Genomic DNA, 17,696 nt, shown 5'->3' with positions numbered 1-17,696 from the left:
TAAAGTTTGCTTTCCCAGCCCAATAAATAAGTTCCATTGATTTATATTGCTTTAAGCTATCACTATTTATTCACACTTTATGAGCTATACAATCCAAGCTCTTAGATGGCCACAACACCCACTTGGGATGCGGTTTTCAGAAGCGCCTTCTCGCCATAAGATCCGCCGTATGGGCTCTTCGCGAAGACTGAAAGTTAGAGATAGAAAAGAAAGTAAGTACGGTGGCATAGGAAAATCAATATAATCCGGGCATGAACTCCATATGGTTGCTTAGACTGGGAACCCACCTGGATCGATATCAGCCACGAAGGAGCGTGGTGGCAGGGCAGCAGCGTAGAGATTGTCCAGAGGGCCGTAGGGCTTGGCCAGAAGAGGACGACCCTGCTCCCATCCGTAACGGTTGAGGGCATACCAGTCAGCACCGTCCAGCTTGGCGGCGGAAGCAGCTGCTCCGGCGGCGTTGGTCAGGGCGTTGGCCTGAGCCTCGGCGGTCTCGGCAGCCTTGACCACATCGCCGTATCCGGATCCGCCGTATTGCGGACGATTGGCCACGGCCAGGGCGACGCAGCAGGCCATCAGGCAGAGAAGGCGAAGGGTGGCGGACATTTTTTTTTGGTGGTGGTGCGAGGAACGGACTGTTTCGAAAACTAATTAACCAGAGCGTGTGTCCAAATTGCTTTTATAGCAACACCATTTGAGCTGCTCCGCGATTTGTGAGCTCACCAGACGTGACCAAACCACCTCGATGACCAGTCACTTTCGGGGGGGCCGCCACTGGCAGCATCTCCAGCCCCCTCCGCACCCCCCGGGCCCAGGGCGATAAGGCCACGGGATCGTCTCCAATTTCTATGCTCATTGAAATTGCGCGCCAAATTGCGGCACTGCCACAACCCCGGGAACCCCGAGAAGCTGCTCCATTGATAGCGACTTCCCCCTGCTCGGCACGCTCCGTTCGCTTCTGGTGTGTGCGGTATCGGGGCTTTGGCCGTACTCCACGGCGATCCGGCCCATGCACGCATCGGAAATCGGGCCAACTGGGGTTAAGCCACCGATCAATGAACACTAACCGGAACCAGCAACGGCGAAAAGTCTTTCGGGCGGCGGACAAACTCATTTTTGGCTGTACAATATTTCTGAAAAGTTCGTGGATCTTAATCTCGATTCTATGAATTTATATCTCGCATAATAACAAATTATTTCAGGATAAGGAAAAATTTTCATAGCAATAGAGGAGATTTTAAGTTGAAATCTATATTAATTTGTAGTATTACGTCAATGTTTTAAGGTAGGTATTTCGATAAGTACTTGGTTCTTATAATAATTGCGAAGTGTTCTTTACAGCCTTTGTCTCAGTTGTTTAATCATAGTTTGGTAAAAATATAGTGACTTACTTTGCCTAATACAAAAGTATCTAAGACATGAATTCACTTTCATAATAAATGAAAACTATTTAAGCAAACCCACTTCACATGCTATTCATTTCACCGACAAGTTTTCCCAAGAATTGTGCCGCACTCGAAGCCAGAATTCTTGCCGTGATTCACCGCTCGACTCGAATGTCAAGCGATGGCCAGCAGCATTGAAGCTCTTGGCCAAGAGTTTGGCCCCAAACAAGTCAGCAGATGCGATTGCTTAGCAGCCAGAAAATATAAAAATAAGCGCGGCAATCTGCAATCGGCAAACTGGGCAAACTCGGCGAACTGTGGCGCTTTCTGGCCACAAGATTATTGACTGACTGACTGACACAATAAATAATTGAATGTTTATGGCTTTGCTGACACTTTGGTGAGTGATTTGCGAGCGAACCGGAGCAAGCAAATCCGGAGCACGTTTCCGCCGAGCCACTCAAAGACATTCCCGGTGGCGACTGCAATCAAATGAACCATGCTCCACCCGCTCTGAACAGCTGCTGCAGCTGCAAATGAACTCGAAAGCCCCGAAAATTTGTTTGCCCATAGATATAAACAATAGCTAATAACCCCAAATAATATATACTCAAAATATTATGATTTTTTCCTCTGGTTTATTATGTACACGATCAGGCTGAGATCAAGCATCCGCCAGGTTGGCTGGGGATCAAGCATGCGCCTAGTAGCCGCTGCTGCGGGGTGCGGAGTACTGGCTACCGTACTGGCTGCCATACTGGTTCTCGGGAACGAAGAGCTTGGCCACTGGAGCAGCGGGGCGGATGGGCAGGATCACCTTGCTGTACTCCGGGGGCGAGACATAAGCCTTGTAGTTGTTCTGGCCGGGGTACAGGAGGGTGGCTCCGGCGGGCTGGACAGTCCAACGGGGTCCGTAGCCGGCACGACGGTAGTTGCCACCGTTGTAGCCACGTCGCTCACCGCCATATCCACCGCTGACCTGGACGGGGCGCAGGATCTCGGGGGCATAGCTGCCGCGGTATCCACCGGCAATGATCTCCACGGGGCGCTCGTAGCGCTGCTGACCCTCGGCTCCAGCAGCAGCTGCTGAGCTGGCGGCGGAGGCAGCGGAGCTATCCTGACCGTAGGATCGTGGTCCGTAGCTCTGCTGGCCACCGTAGTTGGCGTAGCAGCTGCCCACGATGCAGGCGCAGAAGATGACGGCCAGAGTCTGCAAAATGAGGAAAACATCCAGTTAGCATAAGTTCGGAAAATGAAAGAGCGGCAGGGAATACGGAAGCGGTATTCAGGGACACTTACAGCGAACTTGTTCATGGCTATGATGTATGGGTTTTGGCACAGTTGACAGAATTAACATATTAAATGGCCAAGCACACTTCTTTATATAAGCAAATTCATTGTTGCATTCGAAACGTGATCTCGCCCAGAAATTTATCACGGCTCAAGAGCTGGCTTCGCCGTCTCTTCTCGGCCAGCTTGTTGGGGAACTTTCTGTGGATTTCTAGCTTTTCCTAGCCAGATATCGGGGCTCCACGTCGAGCTCGTTTCGACTCGAGCAGGTTGCTCACCGCAGCATCGTATCGCCCACATTCGGCGGTCGACCTTCGTTGGGGGTGGCCGATGCAGATGCTCCAACCGAGGCCCAAAATCAATGGTGGCTTAATGGCTGGTTATGGGGTGCGTGAGGGAACGCAACCGGGTTAGTGGGATTACGGGCCAACAACGGGTTCCATCAACGTGCCACCAAAGCTTGTTTGATTGGTAATTAAAACTGATATGGATTTAAAGTTATTTTTTGTACCTTTATATAAACAAAACCATCTACTTTCATGATTGCTTGCAACGTTAAAATATCATAAACTGAACTCATGAACTATCATAAACTTATTTTCCTCTAGTTTAGTTATTAAACTCAAGATCTTCGTTTTGGTCGGAGAATCTTTTAATGAAACTGATTTTAGAGTATGCAAACAATACTGTTATTTGTGTTTAAAATGATTGGACAATGGATAACACCTATGATACTGATTTGAGAAGTCTCTAAAACTCCACTGGTCGACTTTGTGCCTTGAAGTGCACAGTTACTCTATAAAGTGAAATACGCTGAAATGTGAGAGCTGCCCTACTTAGAAACCCATTTTGTGTCTGGAATAGTAATGACCCACCGCCAAATCGTTTACCCAAGTGCGCTGAAAAGTATGTCACAATGCAAAACACAATACGGATTTCTGTTCGGTATTTTCCATTGCGTTCAAGCTGCTTTTATTCACTGATTCTCAGAGCTTCGCCATGACAGCCACTCGAGGAATTGAGCAAGGAGTCGATAGTTTAATTCACTGCCGTGGGACCGGGAATTAGTAGGCACGAGGTCCGTAGCCGTTTCCGATCTCGTAGCCGCGAGCACCGTCGGTCTGGTAGGAGGGAATGACGAACTCGCGGTAGTTTCCGGGTTTCAGGGCAGCGACGGATGCGGCGGCGGCGGCAGCGGCACTTCCTGCATTACCCTCCGATACCAGGCTGCGGGGTCGGCTGTTGTAGCCACGGGCGGGTCCGTAGGCGGGTCCGTAGGCAGGTCCGTAGGCGGGCACCTCCTCGTAGACGACGCGCTGAACAGCACCATAGCCACCATAGCCGCCACCATAACCTCCACGGTTGCCGTACGCTGGGCTGGCGTTGATGTAGGCGAACAGGGCCAGGGTAACACAGACGATCTGAAGGTGGAAAGGGGGAAATCCGGAGGATCAGATGGCTGCCACTCCTTTCTGTGAACTCGCACAACTTACCAGGTACTTCATGGTGAGTGCTTAGTTTTGTTGGTTTGGGGTAATCAATCAAACTATGATTTACCGACCAGAAACGCCCGCTTTTATACGCGAAATTTAGCCTGGACATTTACGTGACCTATATACACTAGTCATTCTTTTTCAGCCCAGAAATGGCATTTCATAATAGTGGCATTGCCCGTCTGGAATATACTCACATTTGATTTATGTACTTCCATATACTTGTTGTCGGGCCATTATAAAATCGCTTGGTTACGCGATGTGCTGTTCTACTGGGGTTTGGTTAGTGATAGCTATACGAACACGCGACTCTCTCAATTGGGACCCACGAACGCGTTTATTTTCGAATGCACTCCAAAATTTGTTGAAGTGAACTTTATGTTTTCCACATTCTTGGGGGTAATGGTTTCCAGGTCGGTTGTGCCCGGAACTGGGCTGCCCTAAGGGAGGATTCCTCTAGAACTGGTTCGAGCCGGTTTTCGCCACAAAATATTTAGTCATCCCTTTAAGGTAATAGAACAATTTAATAGAACTTAGAATTTTACTTACAATTTTATAATAAAATCAGTCATATAAATTAAAAAAAAACATTTTAAATAGTATTTCATCCCAAACCATATTTTCTATCACATAAAAGTTATCATATAAAAGTTTCTTTTCTTATGGGCCCTTAAAATATTTAAAGCGAAGTATAATTGTAACTTGGCTCGACAGATGAAGTAATTTTAGCTTTCAGCTTAATTTGACTTGGCAATTTTTCTTTGGTACTTCAACCAGCATTTTCAGTTCACAACGAGACCAAGAAATTTTTGCTGGCTCAAAGTATCGCATGGCATTGCAATGAACCGCGAGTCAGTGCCAATTCAGCTAAGATATGCAGATCCAAACTCTGGGCCCGAAACTAGAAACCCAGCAAGAATGAAATACTCAAAATTTAAGTCTTGATGTTTTGGCTTTTATTATTATGACCTAGTTCCTTATTGGAAGGTAAGTTTTTGGTTCACTGTTCAACGTTATCCCACTTAGTAGCTGGGCTTCTTGTAGCCCTTCTTTCCGCCGGCCACGGAGCTGGCAGCAGCGGCGGCCGAGCCACCCTTCACCTTCTCGCTGTGTCCGTACTCCTGGGGCACGTAGCTGGTGGGGGGATAGACGGGCTGCACGTAGCGGGGAGCCTCCTTCCAGACCAGAGGAGCTAGGGGGGTGGGAGCGGCCAGGGCGAGCTTGGCGAGGGCAATGGCCTGTGCGTCGACTGGTGGGGCACCGCCGTAGCCGGAGCCGGAGTACTGAGATCCCACATTGGCACCGCTGTAGGCAGAGGACACAGGCACAGGCACCGACTCGTAGGCACCGCCATATCCTCCCTGGTTTCCGCCGTATCCACCGCCGTATGAGGGAACGATGGCCTTAACGGTCAGGGCAGGCTGCACCTGGTAGGCATAGCCGCCGACTGGGGCACCGTAGCCACCACCGTATCCACCACGGGCACGTCCATAGGCGTTGGCCGAAACGGCAGAGATGGCGCAGAGGCAGATGCACTGAGGGATTCAAGAAAAAATTCAATTAATGTGGGTATAATTTTTAATTGGAAATGCATTAGGAACCAAGAAAAGAAAACTCACATGATATATCATTAATAATTATATTTAGTGAAATACCATTGTAAGGATCATTCCGGAGTACCAAAGAATCATTTGGATGTCAGTAGAATGTAAGACTTACCATGAACTTCATCATTCTGAGGCTGAGTTGGTTAGTTGATCGATGCGAAGGTAACTAATGTCGCATTCTGGCGCAATGTTTTGTTTTTATACCAGATCCAGGCTGAAGTCCGACTCTTACGTGACGAATATGATGCAAGTTTCGGCTCTCCGGGTTCCCGGAGACGCAGTTCCAGGCCTCGGCTCTTTGTCCAGCAATCTTGAGACGCCGCCGGAGACGTGCAGCCAGGCCGAATCCGTACTGGCCAAAATGCTGGCTCTCAATTCGGGCCGGTCCAGATAGCAGGCGTCTGTGCTTACGCCATCGTCTACCGGAGACGAGACCCCATTACGTAAGATTCCGACCGCATGACTCTTCGTGCTCCGGATCCACATAGTTTCGAGCACTATTGCAGGTAGTTTGCCCCACGGTGCGGACAACTTGACACCGATTTTTCAGTGACACAGTGAAGTCAAGGCAGTGGCCTGAAACTTCTGCTGCGTTGGTAGAATTTATATACAAAAGCAATAAAAAATTGAGATAAAATTACAATAAAATTATAAACACTTAACCGTTCCACTTTCCAAACTGCCGCACTAAGCTTTTTATAATATTCAAGTAAGTGGCGCTACACAAATTGTGAATGGCTCATGGGCGGGCGCAAACGTTTAATAATGAATAATAAATTATTTAGATGTTGGCCAGGCTCAGGGTCCCAGCAGCCAGTAGCCAGAAAACGGGGTGAAAACCATCTTTCTCCGTATGCAGTTTCTCTGCCAGATTGCTTTATTGGGATTTATACTAGTTGCTTTGCTCTTAGGAATTAAGTAAAAATATTATTGTAAGACTGGGAACTGGAACTAGCAAACGACACGATAAATATTAAATAGTAACAGTATTCGCAATGTAATGCAAAAGTAAGTCGGCTGAAACCTCAAGCCAAGATTGACGGATCTGAACATCCATCACAAGTCCGATACAGCTAGCTTGTTGAACAAGATATTCAGCGGAGGCTAATCTAGATAAACGACACGTTTGAGCCAGGGCCCTCAGACTTTATAAGAGCCAAGCTGCCGATGACCAGATCAGAAAACTGGCTCCAAACGTTTGCAAAATGAGTAGTCTGCGTTGCAAGGTGAGATGAGATGATTATGGTTTCATCGGGATGGGTGCATTAATGGTAATTTCGATCTGTAGGTCCTACAGTTGGCGGTGCTGCTTGTGCTTGCTGCTTTGCAGATGGGAACAGATCATTTGGAGAGCGACGATAATTGCGGCTGCGGGCGGCGGGGCTGAGATGAGACATCAATAAACAAGCGACGAGCAATGCATACAATTCGAACTGTTGTGGGTTCTGGGGTAAAACCTATCAGAAGACACGTACGGCTGGTCGCGGGGCCAGCTGTGTTTCGCACATGGCCCGTAGCCGGGCGAGCAGCATGTGCAAATGCTTTAAGCAAGCTGTCGACGATTGCTGGGCCCCTAGGCCATGTTTCCCAGTCAAGGTTTCCATATACATGTGCTTGTACAGCTTTGACAACTGCTTGGGATCCTTGCCGGCCAGCGTGAGCTTCGTAAGCGTCTTCAGCGCATTCTGCAGGCGGCTCTCAAAGAGCGTCAAATGGCCGGCAAACTCGTCATCGGCCACTTGGCCACTGTTAGTATCGATGACGTGGGCAAATATGAGCTGACACTGTAAACAAATGTCCAAAGCCGCTTGCATTTGCTTAATCTTCTGTGCGGTGTGGGTGGAAACTGCCGGAAAATGGAAATAATGTATTTCTTAACTCCTGGTGACCTTAACAATTAAATACTCACGTTCGGCCAGAAATTCGTGAAGCGAAATCCGTTCTAGCTGCACCACCAACAGGTCTCCCACCTCCTTAAGGCTCTCAAGTATTTGTGTGGCCTTCTCGTAGTGGTACTTACAGAGTTGTAGAGTAGGTTTCGGCAGCTGAGAGAAATCACAACAGCCATGAGAACGCAGCTGCGAGTAGTGGAAGGAGGCAATCCTGGAAGTCAACATTTGTTTATTTACAATTAACAAATATTCCTAGTCAAAGTCCTTGACCTACCGTTTGTGTATTAAGCCCGATCGAAAACTGTATAGTACTTGGCGTGCCCCAGCGTGTTCGACATCGCAAAGTCGCAACGATTTCTGTAGCAATTCCAGCACTTCTTTAGAGGCGTCAACGAGGCTGGATTTGTCTGCTGCACTATGGTCCTGAAGTTGTTTGGCTAACGTAAAAGTGGCAGTGGATAGTTCCCAATGGACGAGGTCCCATAGTTCGGGGTTTGCTTTTCGAGTATCCAGACAATCCTTGGCCTTCTCATAATAGCTGAATGCCTCGTTATAGAAGGCTTTTTGGCTATCTAAGGTAATAGCGCTAAATGAAGATGATACAGAATGAGTTAAAAACGAAATGGGTATATTAATACACTACCTTTCATTGGGCATAGTAAGATGGGCGCGCAGGCGCATAAATCGACCAATATTGCAATACAGAAAGGCCAAATTGACATTATCTTCTACGGCAGTGAAGGCTTCTACGCCTCTACGTAGGCAATCATAAGAGTTCACTGTTAGCTTGACATACAACGGCTCGGAAGGATCTGCAGTTGGACTTTCATCCTTTTGGTCACTTCCAGCGTCTTTTGTGGACTCCCTCTTCTTCATTAGCTCACTGTATTCCTCTGAAATATAGAATTTGCATTAGTTTGTTTATGTTTCCAATAGTTCTGCTACGTACCTTGAGCCCAGTACATGTACTTAAGACCTAGCTCGTTCCGCACGTTTCCTAGTCGCCGAAGCAGTTCATTGCTTTCCGCTTTCTGGGCATGCTCCAATGCTTGTTCGTAGCACTTGCAGCTGTGCAGCATCACTTGCTCTACGTTGTTGGAAGGTGCCAAGGAAGGCAACTCCTCATCTTCGCCATCCAGCTCCTGCGCCAACTCGTCGCCAATGACGTCCATTGAGGCATCCCGCTCCTCAAACTGCTGCACATACTCCTCAATGCTCTCCCAGTTTTTCGACATCTGGAAAAAGCAGTCACCTGCCCGGCCTAGCAAACAACTGTACTGTGAAACCACATTGGCCATATACTTGTTGAGCACCTGTTGGCAACGACAGGCCAGTTCAATGGATCGCAACGTAGATCCGTACCGGCGAGATTCGTAATAGTGCTCGGCCAAGGTGGCAAATGTCAGGCAGGCCTTCTCTAACAGCAGAAGCTTTAGGTGGACGTTCCAGGAGCCAAAGTGCTGTGTGTTAAACTTGGCACTCATCTGCCGATTGCTGGCATTGACGGATTTGGACTTGGCAGTCGTGACAAGTTCCTTGGACTTGCTGCGTTTGGCCCTGGAGTTGGGTTTCTTCACAACTTGTGCCGGCTGCTGGATCACTTTAAGCTGCTCATATGGTAAAGGAATGGCGCTACAAGGCTTCGCCATGTTCGGATTTTGCTCCTCGTGCAGAATGCGACGCTTCTCCTCTTGCTTGGCATTTGTCTCCGACTCCTTCAGTTTCTCCTCTTGACTTCCATTGAAATACTGCAGGCAGGATAGTCCAGCACTAATGTGCTCCAAAGAGAAGCTACACCGCTCAGCAGTTGTCGCTATTAGAGGAGCTGGCTTGGACTTCTTGGCATGAGATTTAAAGTCTCTTAGGGCATCACAAATATGACGCACAGCCACGTTAGCTCTGCCACCGCCCTGCTCGCTACTTTGGTAGCTCTTCTCACTTGGGTAGTCTAGTAGGTCGTCTTCATAGTCCTCCTCGTCCTCCTCTTCATCGTCATCATACAACGATTGATCATCTGAGTCTACTTCGTCAAACTTGGGCGCCTTTGGATCGATGCCCGCCGGCACATGTAGATCCGAGAGTATGTAGTGGGACGAGCTCACGATTTGTGGGTACTGTTCCTTGGGCAGGAGCTTGATGCAGTTATCCAGCAATGCACGTATGTTGCCCGCCGCCTTGGGACTTATGTGCGGCAGTGTGTTCTTCATGTTTCGAGCTACTGAATAAAGCAGCATTCCCACCGGGACGGTGAAGGGATTAACCTGTTGCTGGGGCGGATCTTTCTCCGACTTCTCAGATGCCTGACTTTGGCATAAAGTAGTTAGATCGTACAACTTGACTACGTCGTCGTTGCGCCCCTTGAAGAGCCAATAGGTGTGACCCGCCTTGGTGGCATTGGCCTTAAGAAAGGCCAGAATGTTCTGCGCAACGTTGCGAACCACTTGGGGTGAAAACTGCGAGTTCTCTAGGTACGGCAGGTCCTCAGTCTTGATGATCTCGTACTTTTGGACAATGCCATCCAGATGATAGCACATCACCACCTCGGGCACATTGCACATAAGATTGTCCAGCCAGTAATCGATTCCGGTTAGCACATTTATGGGCTGAGCGGCATCCCTCAAACGCAAGCTGATGCACGGCCTGTTGGGTCCTCCAAATATGGGCATATCCGTGCCGATGAGCATGCGTATATCCTCAAATGTCCATACCACATTTCTATTAAAAGCATGGCTGGACTTTGGGTCTGGCACGTTCTCTTCTATCTTCGGTTCTGGGAGTACTGGTCCCGTGATGGGCAACCCCTGTTTGCGGCTGGTTAACTGTGTGGGTGTAGTAGCCACATCGTAGTCCAACTCATCACCAGTTTGCTTTAGGCTGTGATAAAGGAACTTGGAAAGCAAATTCTTTGTTTGCAACGCCTCGCGGGACCGCTCCTTCAGACAGTAGTTGTGCTGTGTATCCCCATAGGTCAAGACGTGCTCCAGAATGAAGGATCTTAACCACTTCCAGTCGTCGTCCGCCTTTCGCAGCAGATACTTCTGGATGTCGAACTCATCCAGGAGCAGTGTGTTGCCCACCTTGTGCACAACCATGCTGATGGCGCTCTGCGCACTATAAGGCAACTTAAGCAGCTGCTTGATGTTTTCCGCGTCGCTGACCACATCCACCTCTCCCACGCAGTCCGGAAACATCTGGCCCAGTCGAAAACTGGCGAATCCGGCACTTTGATAGAGGGCCTGATGCAATCCATGGCTGCTGTGCGAAGTGGTTAGCCAGTTGAGAGGCGGAAGATTCAAGTTGGTGTTGCACTCCAGCCGCTTGAAGTGGGCGGGCACTGGGACGGGAGACAACTTAATCACCGCCTGGCTTTTCACCACGTCCAGCTCGTGTGGCCCAATACTCCTGCACGGTTCAATCTATCGCAATACAGGTGTTATTTATTACATTTTCACAGCTCAAGGTCTCACCTCTTCATTTCTATCTTCCATTGTCGCGCTGGCTCATTGGAAACTCCCTGAAAATCCAATCCCGTCGAATATTCAAGAAACTTCGAGCAGATGTGTTTTTGTTTTGCCGGCTCAGCTGAGGGCTGCGGAAGTTATCCAACACTAAAGGTCCGGCGCTGCCAACTTAGTGTAAGCACAGTTACATGGGAGTAGCAAGAGTTGAAACATTTACAGTTACAGGGTTTTACTAAATAAGCCGTGTATTCAGTTGGCAAAACCAAACTCTTTCCCAACAAATGTTCCACTTACACTGACTTGTGTTGCAGTGCTAGCTCATAAGTTTAGCATATTTTTCATATCCATAATTCTTTGTGGAAATACTTTTCTTAGTTTAAAAAATCGACCCCTGTCCTACACCCCTGACCAATGGCAATCAGCTGACTTTCTGTCGGTAGTTATCTAGCACTGCCATACTATTTTGTTTTTCATTAGTAACACGATTTATCACAGACTATTGCAAATTTGCACAATTTTGACCTAAAACTGACATAAAAGCATGACGCTGTTTGTGGTCATCGCCCTGCTCAGCCTGCTGAACACAATCCTGCCAGATTTCATAAGAAACTACGTGAGTACCAGCCATATGAGAAAAACCCGGTGCTCAAACTTACCCTGACCCGCAGCTCAAAGTGTCGCGATTGTGGGGCGTAAGGAACTCCTCGGAAGTCCGGCAGTTGCAGACAGAATTGGACGCCGCCCGGGAGCAGGTGGAGGTGGTGAGCAATGCGGAGCATTCCGGAGAGTACGCCAGGACCATCAAAATTATGCGCGCCGAGCGCAAAGTGTCGGAGGCGGAGGCCAAACTGAAAGCCGCCCGGGGAATGGAGAACTTCATGCGGATGAGCATCGATACGGCGATGTTCTACGGATCCAAGGTGCTGCTCTCCTTAATAACCGTGTTTATCAGCATCCGGAATCGTGGAACGCCCGTCATGATCATCGATGAAGCGATCAGCTTGGCTCCGTTCACTGGTCTCCTCAGTTTTCCTACTGGCGTGGCCAATGCCATTTCTGTGCCCGCCTGGGCATTTTCCTGCAACCTGACATTTCGCCTCATCTACGGCTTGGTAAAAAATCGTGGGGCGTGATTTAATCTTGGCGAAATCCCTCCTTTTCATTTAGCTCTTATAAGGCGCTTGAAACTATGTACTATGTTATGGCTTGCTAAGCTTCATCACGCATTAACTCTTGAATGTAAAGGCCCAATTTTATGTAAACCCATCAAATAAATGTATTTTCACACAAGATTCAGTTTAAATCACGCGCCTTGGTCTGGGAGTGTTTTTTAGCACTACTCGTAAACATAGTGTTGCACAGTGTCCGCTCTAGATGAGTGCGTGTCATTTTCCCTATCCAATTTGTTTGGTGTTTTGTTAGCCGAAATGGACAAACTAAATGAAAATGCACGAGAGCGGAAGCAGATCAAGCTGGGCGAGATCGACACGGGTCCCATATTAGTGGCCCTTCTGCTGGGCTTCATTGCAGTAGGTGAGTACGCCACGTGGAGTTGGCCTTTTGTCCCCGGGAGTCTCACCTGATGTCTGAAATCCTATTCACACGTTTTCTCTTTTAGCCATCTTTGTGATCCTGCGAAGGCGCTCGGCTGGCCGCAAGGACTTTCTGCTGACTGGTCTCAGTGAATCCGGCAAAAGTGCCATCTTCATGCAGCTGATCCATGGCAAATTCCCGGCCACTTTCACGTCCATCAAGGAGAACGTGGGAGATTACCAGGCGGGCAACACGTCTGCCAGGCTAGTGGATATACCCGGACATTACAGGGTGCGCGACAAGTGCTTGGAGCTATATAAGCATCGTGCCAAGGGCATTGTTTTTGTGGTAGACTCGGTTACTGCCCACAAGGATATCCGCGATGTGGCCGAGTGAGTTTTCAAGTGGTTTACAACCCAGTTCCCATGCTAATGTCATTGGTTTTCCAGTTTCCTCTACACCATCTTATCAGACAGTGCCACTCAACCCTGCTCTGTGCTAGTCCTTTGCAACAAGCAAGATCAAACCACCGCCAAGAGCGCCCAGGTCATTAAGAGCCTATTGGAATCGGAACTCAACACAGTGCGCGACACCAGAAGCCGCAAACTGCAATCCGTGGGCGATGAGGATGGCAGCAAACCCATCACATTGGGCAAGCCTGGTCGGGACTTCGAATTCTCACACATCGCACAGAATATCCAGTTCGCAGAAGCCTCCGCCAAGGATACCGAACTAAATACCCTCACCGATTGGCTTGCTCGGTTGCTGTGAATTGGGTACACAAAGCTCTCAGACTGAGAAAAACTGGATTCCTGAAGGAAAGAATGCGGAACACAAAACAACAGATTGATATTTATTTTACTGCTTAAAGCCATCAATGTCGTATATATGCTATGCCTATATATACCGATGTTAGAGTATAAATCCGTGCATTGTTAAATATCCTCTTCTCCAATCCTTTGCCTTCTACCCATTTTCCCGTCTAATTTTAGGTTATTGTGGAAATTTTTATACTTTTAGCATTAATTTGTCGGTAGATATGTGATAAAGTCATCTATAAACCGATTAAAAAAAGAAACCCGAATAAGTTATGAACTTTTTGGCGCAGATACTGATTGTGGGTTCACTAAAGGCGTAACAGATAAATGGGTCTTAGCGAAAGTGTTATCTTTAAAAAATAGAATGGCGGAAAATGTATTTATTCATTTTTAGCAATACCGCCAAAATTCAAACTGAGTTTATTGACTATCGATAGCTAGCGATATGTTTAGTTCTGCAGTTCGATTTCCAAACACAGTTTTGGGGTGGCGCCACTTTTAAAGCATGTAAAATGTTGCGTAGAAGTCATGTAGAATTATCACAACGCTTACTTATTATAATTTTGAATGAAATAATTTAGGACGCTAAAAAAATTTAAAAAAAATTCAAATAAAAATAAAATTTTACCGCGGCTTGTGTCTTATGGAATAACAATTTATTTTAAATCGTTATAGAAATATCAACAGTCTCATCTCATTTTATTAGAACCCACTTACATATTATTTAAAAAAACATATTATTTGAAGAACAATGGTTTAACTGCTGCAACAATTTGCCTTCATTTTTTTCAACAGCTGTATTTGATTTGACTATCAAAGACCGAAGTTCATGAAAGGGGTTAAGCCAGCTGGTGGAGCTTGTGCTGCTTTTTGGATCCCAACTAGCAGTTGGCATCCAGTTCCAGGCAAAAAAGCCATTCTTTTGGCCAACTGTCCCAGAAACGAGAATTATTGTTAGATCGCTGAGCAAACGTTTGGCGCATGCTCAAGCTTTCAAACCTTTTTCGCGATTTGAGACCTTTGGCGAGGCGATCCAGCTGAAACAGCTGTCGATGAGCTCGGGCCAGCCAGCCCATCGAGTCCATCAAAATCAATCCATCGATCGAACGGGCCAAGATCAAAAAGCCGCCTCGAAAATCAATGAGCTCGCCTGCCCTCGGCTCCGCTGACTAGATAGAGTTTCTAGGCTGGCTAATTTCTAAGAATCGGTAGCTTTTATGCCTTTAAGATTTGCCGAATTTCGTGGGGAAGCGGATGTCCCTGCTCGCGATCCTCATCCTGATCCTCAGATCTTCAGATCCTCGCCTGGCAGCTGCCATCGATGCTGGAAGTGGTTAACTGGCCAGCTTCGTTGGTGGCCACTCGCGGCGGATTGATGATGGACAAAGCTGTGAATTTCGGGGAAAAGTGCGATTAAGACAAAGGCGGGCTCGCGCATTCTGAGTGCTCAATGGGCTCGCCTTATCTGGGGATTGTGACTGAGTTTGGGCTAAACACTGAGTATTCCCCACTTCCTCTTGGGGTTTTTCTTTCATACATAAGTCATACATATATGAAGCGTGGGGTGCCACAGAATTATTGTGAATGAGCAGAGTGCGATAACTCATTTACGAGTCATTTACGAATGAAAATACAATGTGGCTTTACTTTCTTCTAGTGTTACTACTACTACGAATACTACTACTTACTTTTGGATAAGAATGTCGAGTCACATGTTGGTTAAGCTTTCGGCCGACTCCTTCACTTCCTGTCTAGACTCCTCGATCCCAAAAATCTGATTCTGATTCGGTGTCATGTGCATTGAAGCACGTGCTACACACGAAAAAAAGAGCAGCAGGCGCAAAAAGTGTACGAGAAATGCAAAGTGCAGCCAGAGCCAGACTTTTTACAGCTGCAGACGGGCTTCAAGGAGTCAGAGTTGGAGCTGGAGTTGGAGGCAGAGTTGGAGGCGAAGGGAACCATATGTTGCAGACACGCTTTAGCCAAGCGGAAGGAGTGCCCCTCTGATCCTCGATCCGAATGCCGAGGCGTACACAGTAGCTGCGAATTATTCACGACTGATTAGGCTGGAAATCGCAACAGGCAAGTCGAAAAAATACATACGATATCCTCGAACAGATCCAGTTACCAGAAATTCAGAAATCTTTTTTCAATTTTTTTTTGGGCCAGAGGTGAAGCAAAATTCGCTGGAAGGCAGACAGACATTTTTGAGGTTAGACGGGGGGCCCAAAATATTGAATTACGATCGCATCCCCAACCGTTAGTTGACCAAGAAATAAGAGAAAAAAAAACGAAATATATTAAGTTGAACTTGACTGGGCAATAAATCTGCGATTTTTAGAAAGTCTTTATGCGATTTATGGCCGGGCACACGCCTCCCCCTTCAAGCACACCCCGATGTTTTAATAAGCCCGCTCGCAATTACGGATATAAAGTGGGGTGGGCAAGGTCTATAGGGCACACCTACCTATATGGGTATGGGTATACGTATGGGTATACGTATCTCGGCAGATGCAGCAGGCGCCCATTAAATTTTTATGTACACAGGCGCGACGTTTTGTGGGTTTTCACGGGCGGCCAGAATGGAAAAGTGAGGAAAGTGAGTGCGAAGCGGTCGCTCGCCGTGCACATATGCAATTTATTTTAACACATCGTTAAAGCTCAAAAAATAAATCTTGACGCGCCGGACACTGCAATTATCACCTCTGCATAATCAGTACTGCCGGACAACCGGACAACTGGACCGGTGGACAAGTGGACAAGGGGACAGGCGGACGAGTCAACGAGGTGAGCACATCGAACAAGGAGAGCAACGCATGCCCCCGGGTGGGGCAGCTCCTCCGACAGCTGGTTGCAGCACAGCACGGCAAGCTTTCATTTTTTCGGTAACAGGAGCGGCATCGTTAGACTGAGAGAAAAATTATTAAATTAAATTATTTAACCAGCTAATCTTAAACTATGGAGAGTTGATTATATCCATTATACAACATTAATTTGCCATGTTATGTCTATAGGGGCTTCAATTTGTATTGCAACTTATAGCTTAAAGATGGTTTAATGCGATATTTTCTCGCTGTGTGGTGCATCCGCCCAGCCCACGCGGCCCAACGCTGTGGCAGCAGCATAATGGCAGCCCATTTAGCACCTTGTTGACGCGGCATCTAATTAAATGGTGCGAGACAAGAGGACCAGCCCATCTTTGGATTCGGGTTCGGTTTGCCGGCTCAGTGCGGATGGATGGCATGGGTTGGGATGTGATGGGTTGGGTTTGCTTTGGGTTCCCTTTCAGCTAATATCGAGTGCAATTTCCATGTAATGCCAAATTGTTGCGCCTTGTTGTTTGGGCTATCACGATGCTGCGAATGCTGCGAATGCTGCTGATGCTGCTGACGATTATGATGATGATGATGATGATGGTGATAATGGCGGACACTTGACGCCCGGAGTTGGCCGTCATCACGGGGAATTGGCTGTGGGCAATGGCTTTCAACAACTGCAACACTTTCTCATCGCATCACAAAGGCATTGATGATTATTTTTGATTTCTGTGCATACATCTCTTGATTAATTATAATGCCCACCGATCCGAAAAGGGGAGACCCACCAGCGGCAGCTGCGAAATCAGCCTGGCAAATTGGAGCTTTTGGCGTGCCATAAACGTTTTTACTTCTTCTCATGTCACGACGCCTGTGCTCATGGATAATTATGGGTTTACTCGCCCATTCCCCGGGCTTCAAACTCCACATCCCAGATCCCAGATTCAGTTTCGGTTTCAGGTTCAGGCTCAGGCTCAGGTTCGAATGGATTCAGTGCGTGCAGCCAGTAGCCGTTGGAATCTGTGGGGCAAATTGTTCGCATTGCCGCAGTACATATCCATTGGCTGCATAAGCCTGGGATCCAACATCGTGGCTCTTCGTGTCAATTGCACATCACGCGCTGTTTCATTAAGTTTATTTTTAAAGGAAATTATTTTTAAACGCAATAATTTGTTGCGCCGGCGTTTGAGGGGCTACCAAAATGAATGTGGTTAAGGGTATTTCTGGACTGCCCCCCATACTTTGTTCGCGATGGGGGACTGTCCGGCGTGGTAAATTTAGACATTTCAAGGTTGGTATTATCTGCCACGGAAAAGAAAGTTGGCTCTGCAGCTGGATAATTATGGGCCCTTGGCAGGGAACAAGAATTTCTGGCGTCCTGCGAACCTCGGAAGAGTAATT

General features: G+C 47.5%; 7 protein-coding genes across 7 annotated transcripts; 2 read left to right on the top strand and 5 right to left on the bottom strand.

The window, feature by feature from the left end:
* Positions 1–40: 40 nt before the first annotated feature.
* On the bottom strand, positions 41–664 carry LOC122617536 (chorion protein S16). Its single transcript, XM_043793432.1, has 2 exons — positions 288–664; positions 41–187 (listed from the first exon to the last, which is right to left on the bottom strand). Exons 1-2 carry the CDS (start codon positions 604–606, stop codon positions 102–104), a joined length of 405 nt encoding a protein of 134 aa, XP_043649367.1. The 5' UTR covers positions 607–664; the 3' UTR covers positions 41–101.
* A 1,339-nt stretch (positions 665–2,003) lies between these two features.
* LOC122617535 (chorion protein S19) lies at positions 2,004–2,839 on the bottom strand. The gene is made up of 2 exons (XM_043793431.1): positions 2,685–2,839; positions 2,004–2,595 (listed from the first exon to the last, which is right to left on the bottom strand). The coding sequence occupies exons 1-2, from the start codon at positions 2,697–2,699 to the stop codon at positions 2,089–2,091; spliced, it is 522 nt and encodes a 173-aa protein (XP_043649366.1). The 5' UTR covers positions 2,700–2,839; the 3' UTR covers positions 2,004–2,088.
* Positions 2,840–3,610: 771 nt separating this feature from the next.
* Positions 3,611–4,304, bottom strand: LOC122617537 (chorion protein S15). The gene is made up of 2 exons (XM_043793433.1): positions 4,169–4,304; positions 3,611–4,096 (listed from the first exon to the last, which is right to left on the bottom strand). The coding sequence occupies exons 1-2, from the start codon at positions 4,178–4,180 to the stop codon at positions 3,740–3,742; spliced, it is 369 nt and encodes a 122-aa protein (XP_043649368.1). The 5' UTR covers positions 4,181–4,304; the 3' UTR covers positions 3,611–3,739.
* A 797-nt stretch (positions 4,305–5,101) lies between these two features.
* On the bottom strand, positions 5,102–6,043 carry LOC122617534 (chorion protein S18). Its single transcript, XM_043793430.1, has 2 exons — positions 5,888–6,043; positions 5,102–5,703 (listed from the first exon to the last, which is right to left on the bottom strand). The coding sequence occupies exons 1-2, from the start codon at positions 5,900–5,902 to the stop codon at positions 5,191–5,193; spliced, it is 528 nt and encodes a 175-aa protein (XP_043649365.1). The 5' UTR covers positions 5,903–6,043; the 3' UTR covers positions 5,102–5,190.
* A 576-nt stretch (positions 6,044–6,619) lies between these two features.
* LOC122617531 (erythroid differentiation-related factor 1) lies at positions 6,620–11,460 on the bottom strand. The gene is made up of 6 exons (XM_043793425.1): positions 11,135–11,460; positions 8,617–11,083; positions 8,311–8,560; positions 7,942–8,253; positions 7,685–7,878; positions 6,620–7,621 (listed from the first exon to the last, which is right to left on the bottom strand). The coding sequence occupies exons 1-6, from the start codon at positions 11,153–11,155 to the stop codon at positions 7,236–7,238; spliced, it is 3,630 nt and encodes a 1,209-aa protein (XP_043649360.1). The 5' UTR covers positions 11,156–11,460; the 3' UTR covers positions 6,620–7,235.
* A 96-nt stretch (positions 11,461–11,556) lies between these two features.
* On the top strand, positions 11,557–12,418 carry LOC122617533 (guided entry of tail-anchored proteins factor 1). Its single transcript, XM_043793429.1, has 2 exons — positions 11,557–11,741; positions 11,797–12,418. The coding sequence occupies exons 1-2, from the start codon at positions 11,670–11,672 to the stop codon at positions 12,259–12,261; spliced, it is 537 nt and encodes a 178-aa protein (XP_043649364.1). The 5' UTR covers positions 11,557–11,669; the 3' UTR covers positions 12,262–12,418.
* A 71-nt stretch (positions 12,419–12,489) lies between these two features.
* On the top strand, positions 12,490–13,756 carry LOC122617284 (signal recognition particle receptor subunit beta). The gene is made up of 3 exons (XM_043793082.1): positions 12,490–12,661; positions 12,747–13,053; positions 13,111–13,756. The coding sequence occupies exons 1-3, from the start codon at positions 12,556–12,558 to the stop codon at positions 13,430–13,432; spliced, it is 735 nt and encodes a 244-aa protein (XP_043649017.1). The 5' UTR covers positions 12,490–12,555; the 3' UTR covers positions 13,433–13,756.
* Positions 13,757–17,696: the final 3,940 nt, after the last annotated feature.

This window comes from Drosophila teissieri, chromosome 3L, assembly GCF_016746235.2.
Source record: "Drosophila teissieri strain GT53w chromosome 3L, Prin_Dtei_1.1, whole genome shotgun sequence".
NCBI lineage: Eukaryota > Metazoa > Arthropoda > Insecta > Diptera > Drosophilidae > Drosophila > Drosophila teissieri.
Note: the sequence above shows the minus strand (reverse complement) of the source record. Positions and strands in the feature narration are given on the sequence as shown.

Coding starts and splice junctions, on each gene's coding strand:
- LOC122617536 (XM_043793432.1), bottom strand. CDS start 606: ATGTCCGCCACCCTTCGCCTTCTCTGCCTGATGGCCTGCTGCGTCGCC. Junction 188..287: donor CGTGGCTGATATCGATCCAG/GTGGGTTCCCAG, acceptor TCTAACTTTCAG/TCTTCGCGAAGAGCCCATAC.
- LOC122617531 (XM_043793425.1), bottom strand. CDS start 11,155: ATGGAAGATAGAAATGAAGAG. Junction 8,254..8,310: donor CTTACTATGCCCAATGAAAG/GTAGTGTATTAA, acceptor ATCTTCATTTAG/CGCTATTACCTTAGATAGCC. Junction 7,879..7,941: donor TCGGGCTTAATACACAAACG/GTAGGTCAAGGA, acceptor GTTGACTTCCAG/GATTGCCTCCTTCCACTACT.
- LOC122617533 (XM_043793429.1), top strand. CDS start 11,670: ATGACGCTGTTTGTGGTCATCGCCCTGCTCAGCCTGCTGAACACAATC. Junction 11,742..11,796: donor CAGATTTCATAAGAAACTAC/GTGAGTACCAGC, acceptor CCTGACCCGCAG/CTCAAAGTGTCGCGATTGTG.
- LOC122617284 (XM_043793082.1), top strand. CDS start 12,556: ATGGACAAACTAAATGAAAATGCACGAGAGCGGAAGCAGATCAAGCTG. Junction 12,662..12,746: donor GCTGGGCTTCATTGCAGTAG/GTGAGTACGCCA, acceptor TTTCTCTTTTAG/CCATCTTTGTGATCCTGCGA. Junction 13,054..13,110: donor GATATCCGCGATGTGGCCGA/GTGAGTTTTCAA, acceptor TTGGTTTTCCAG/TTTCCTCTACACCATCTTAT.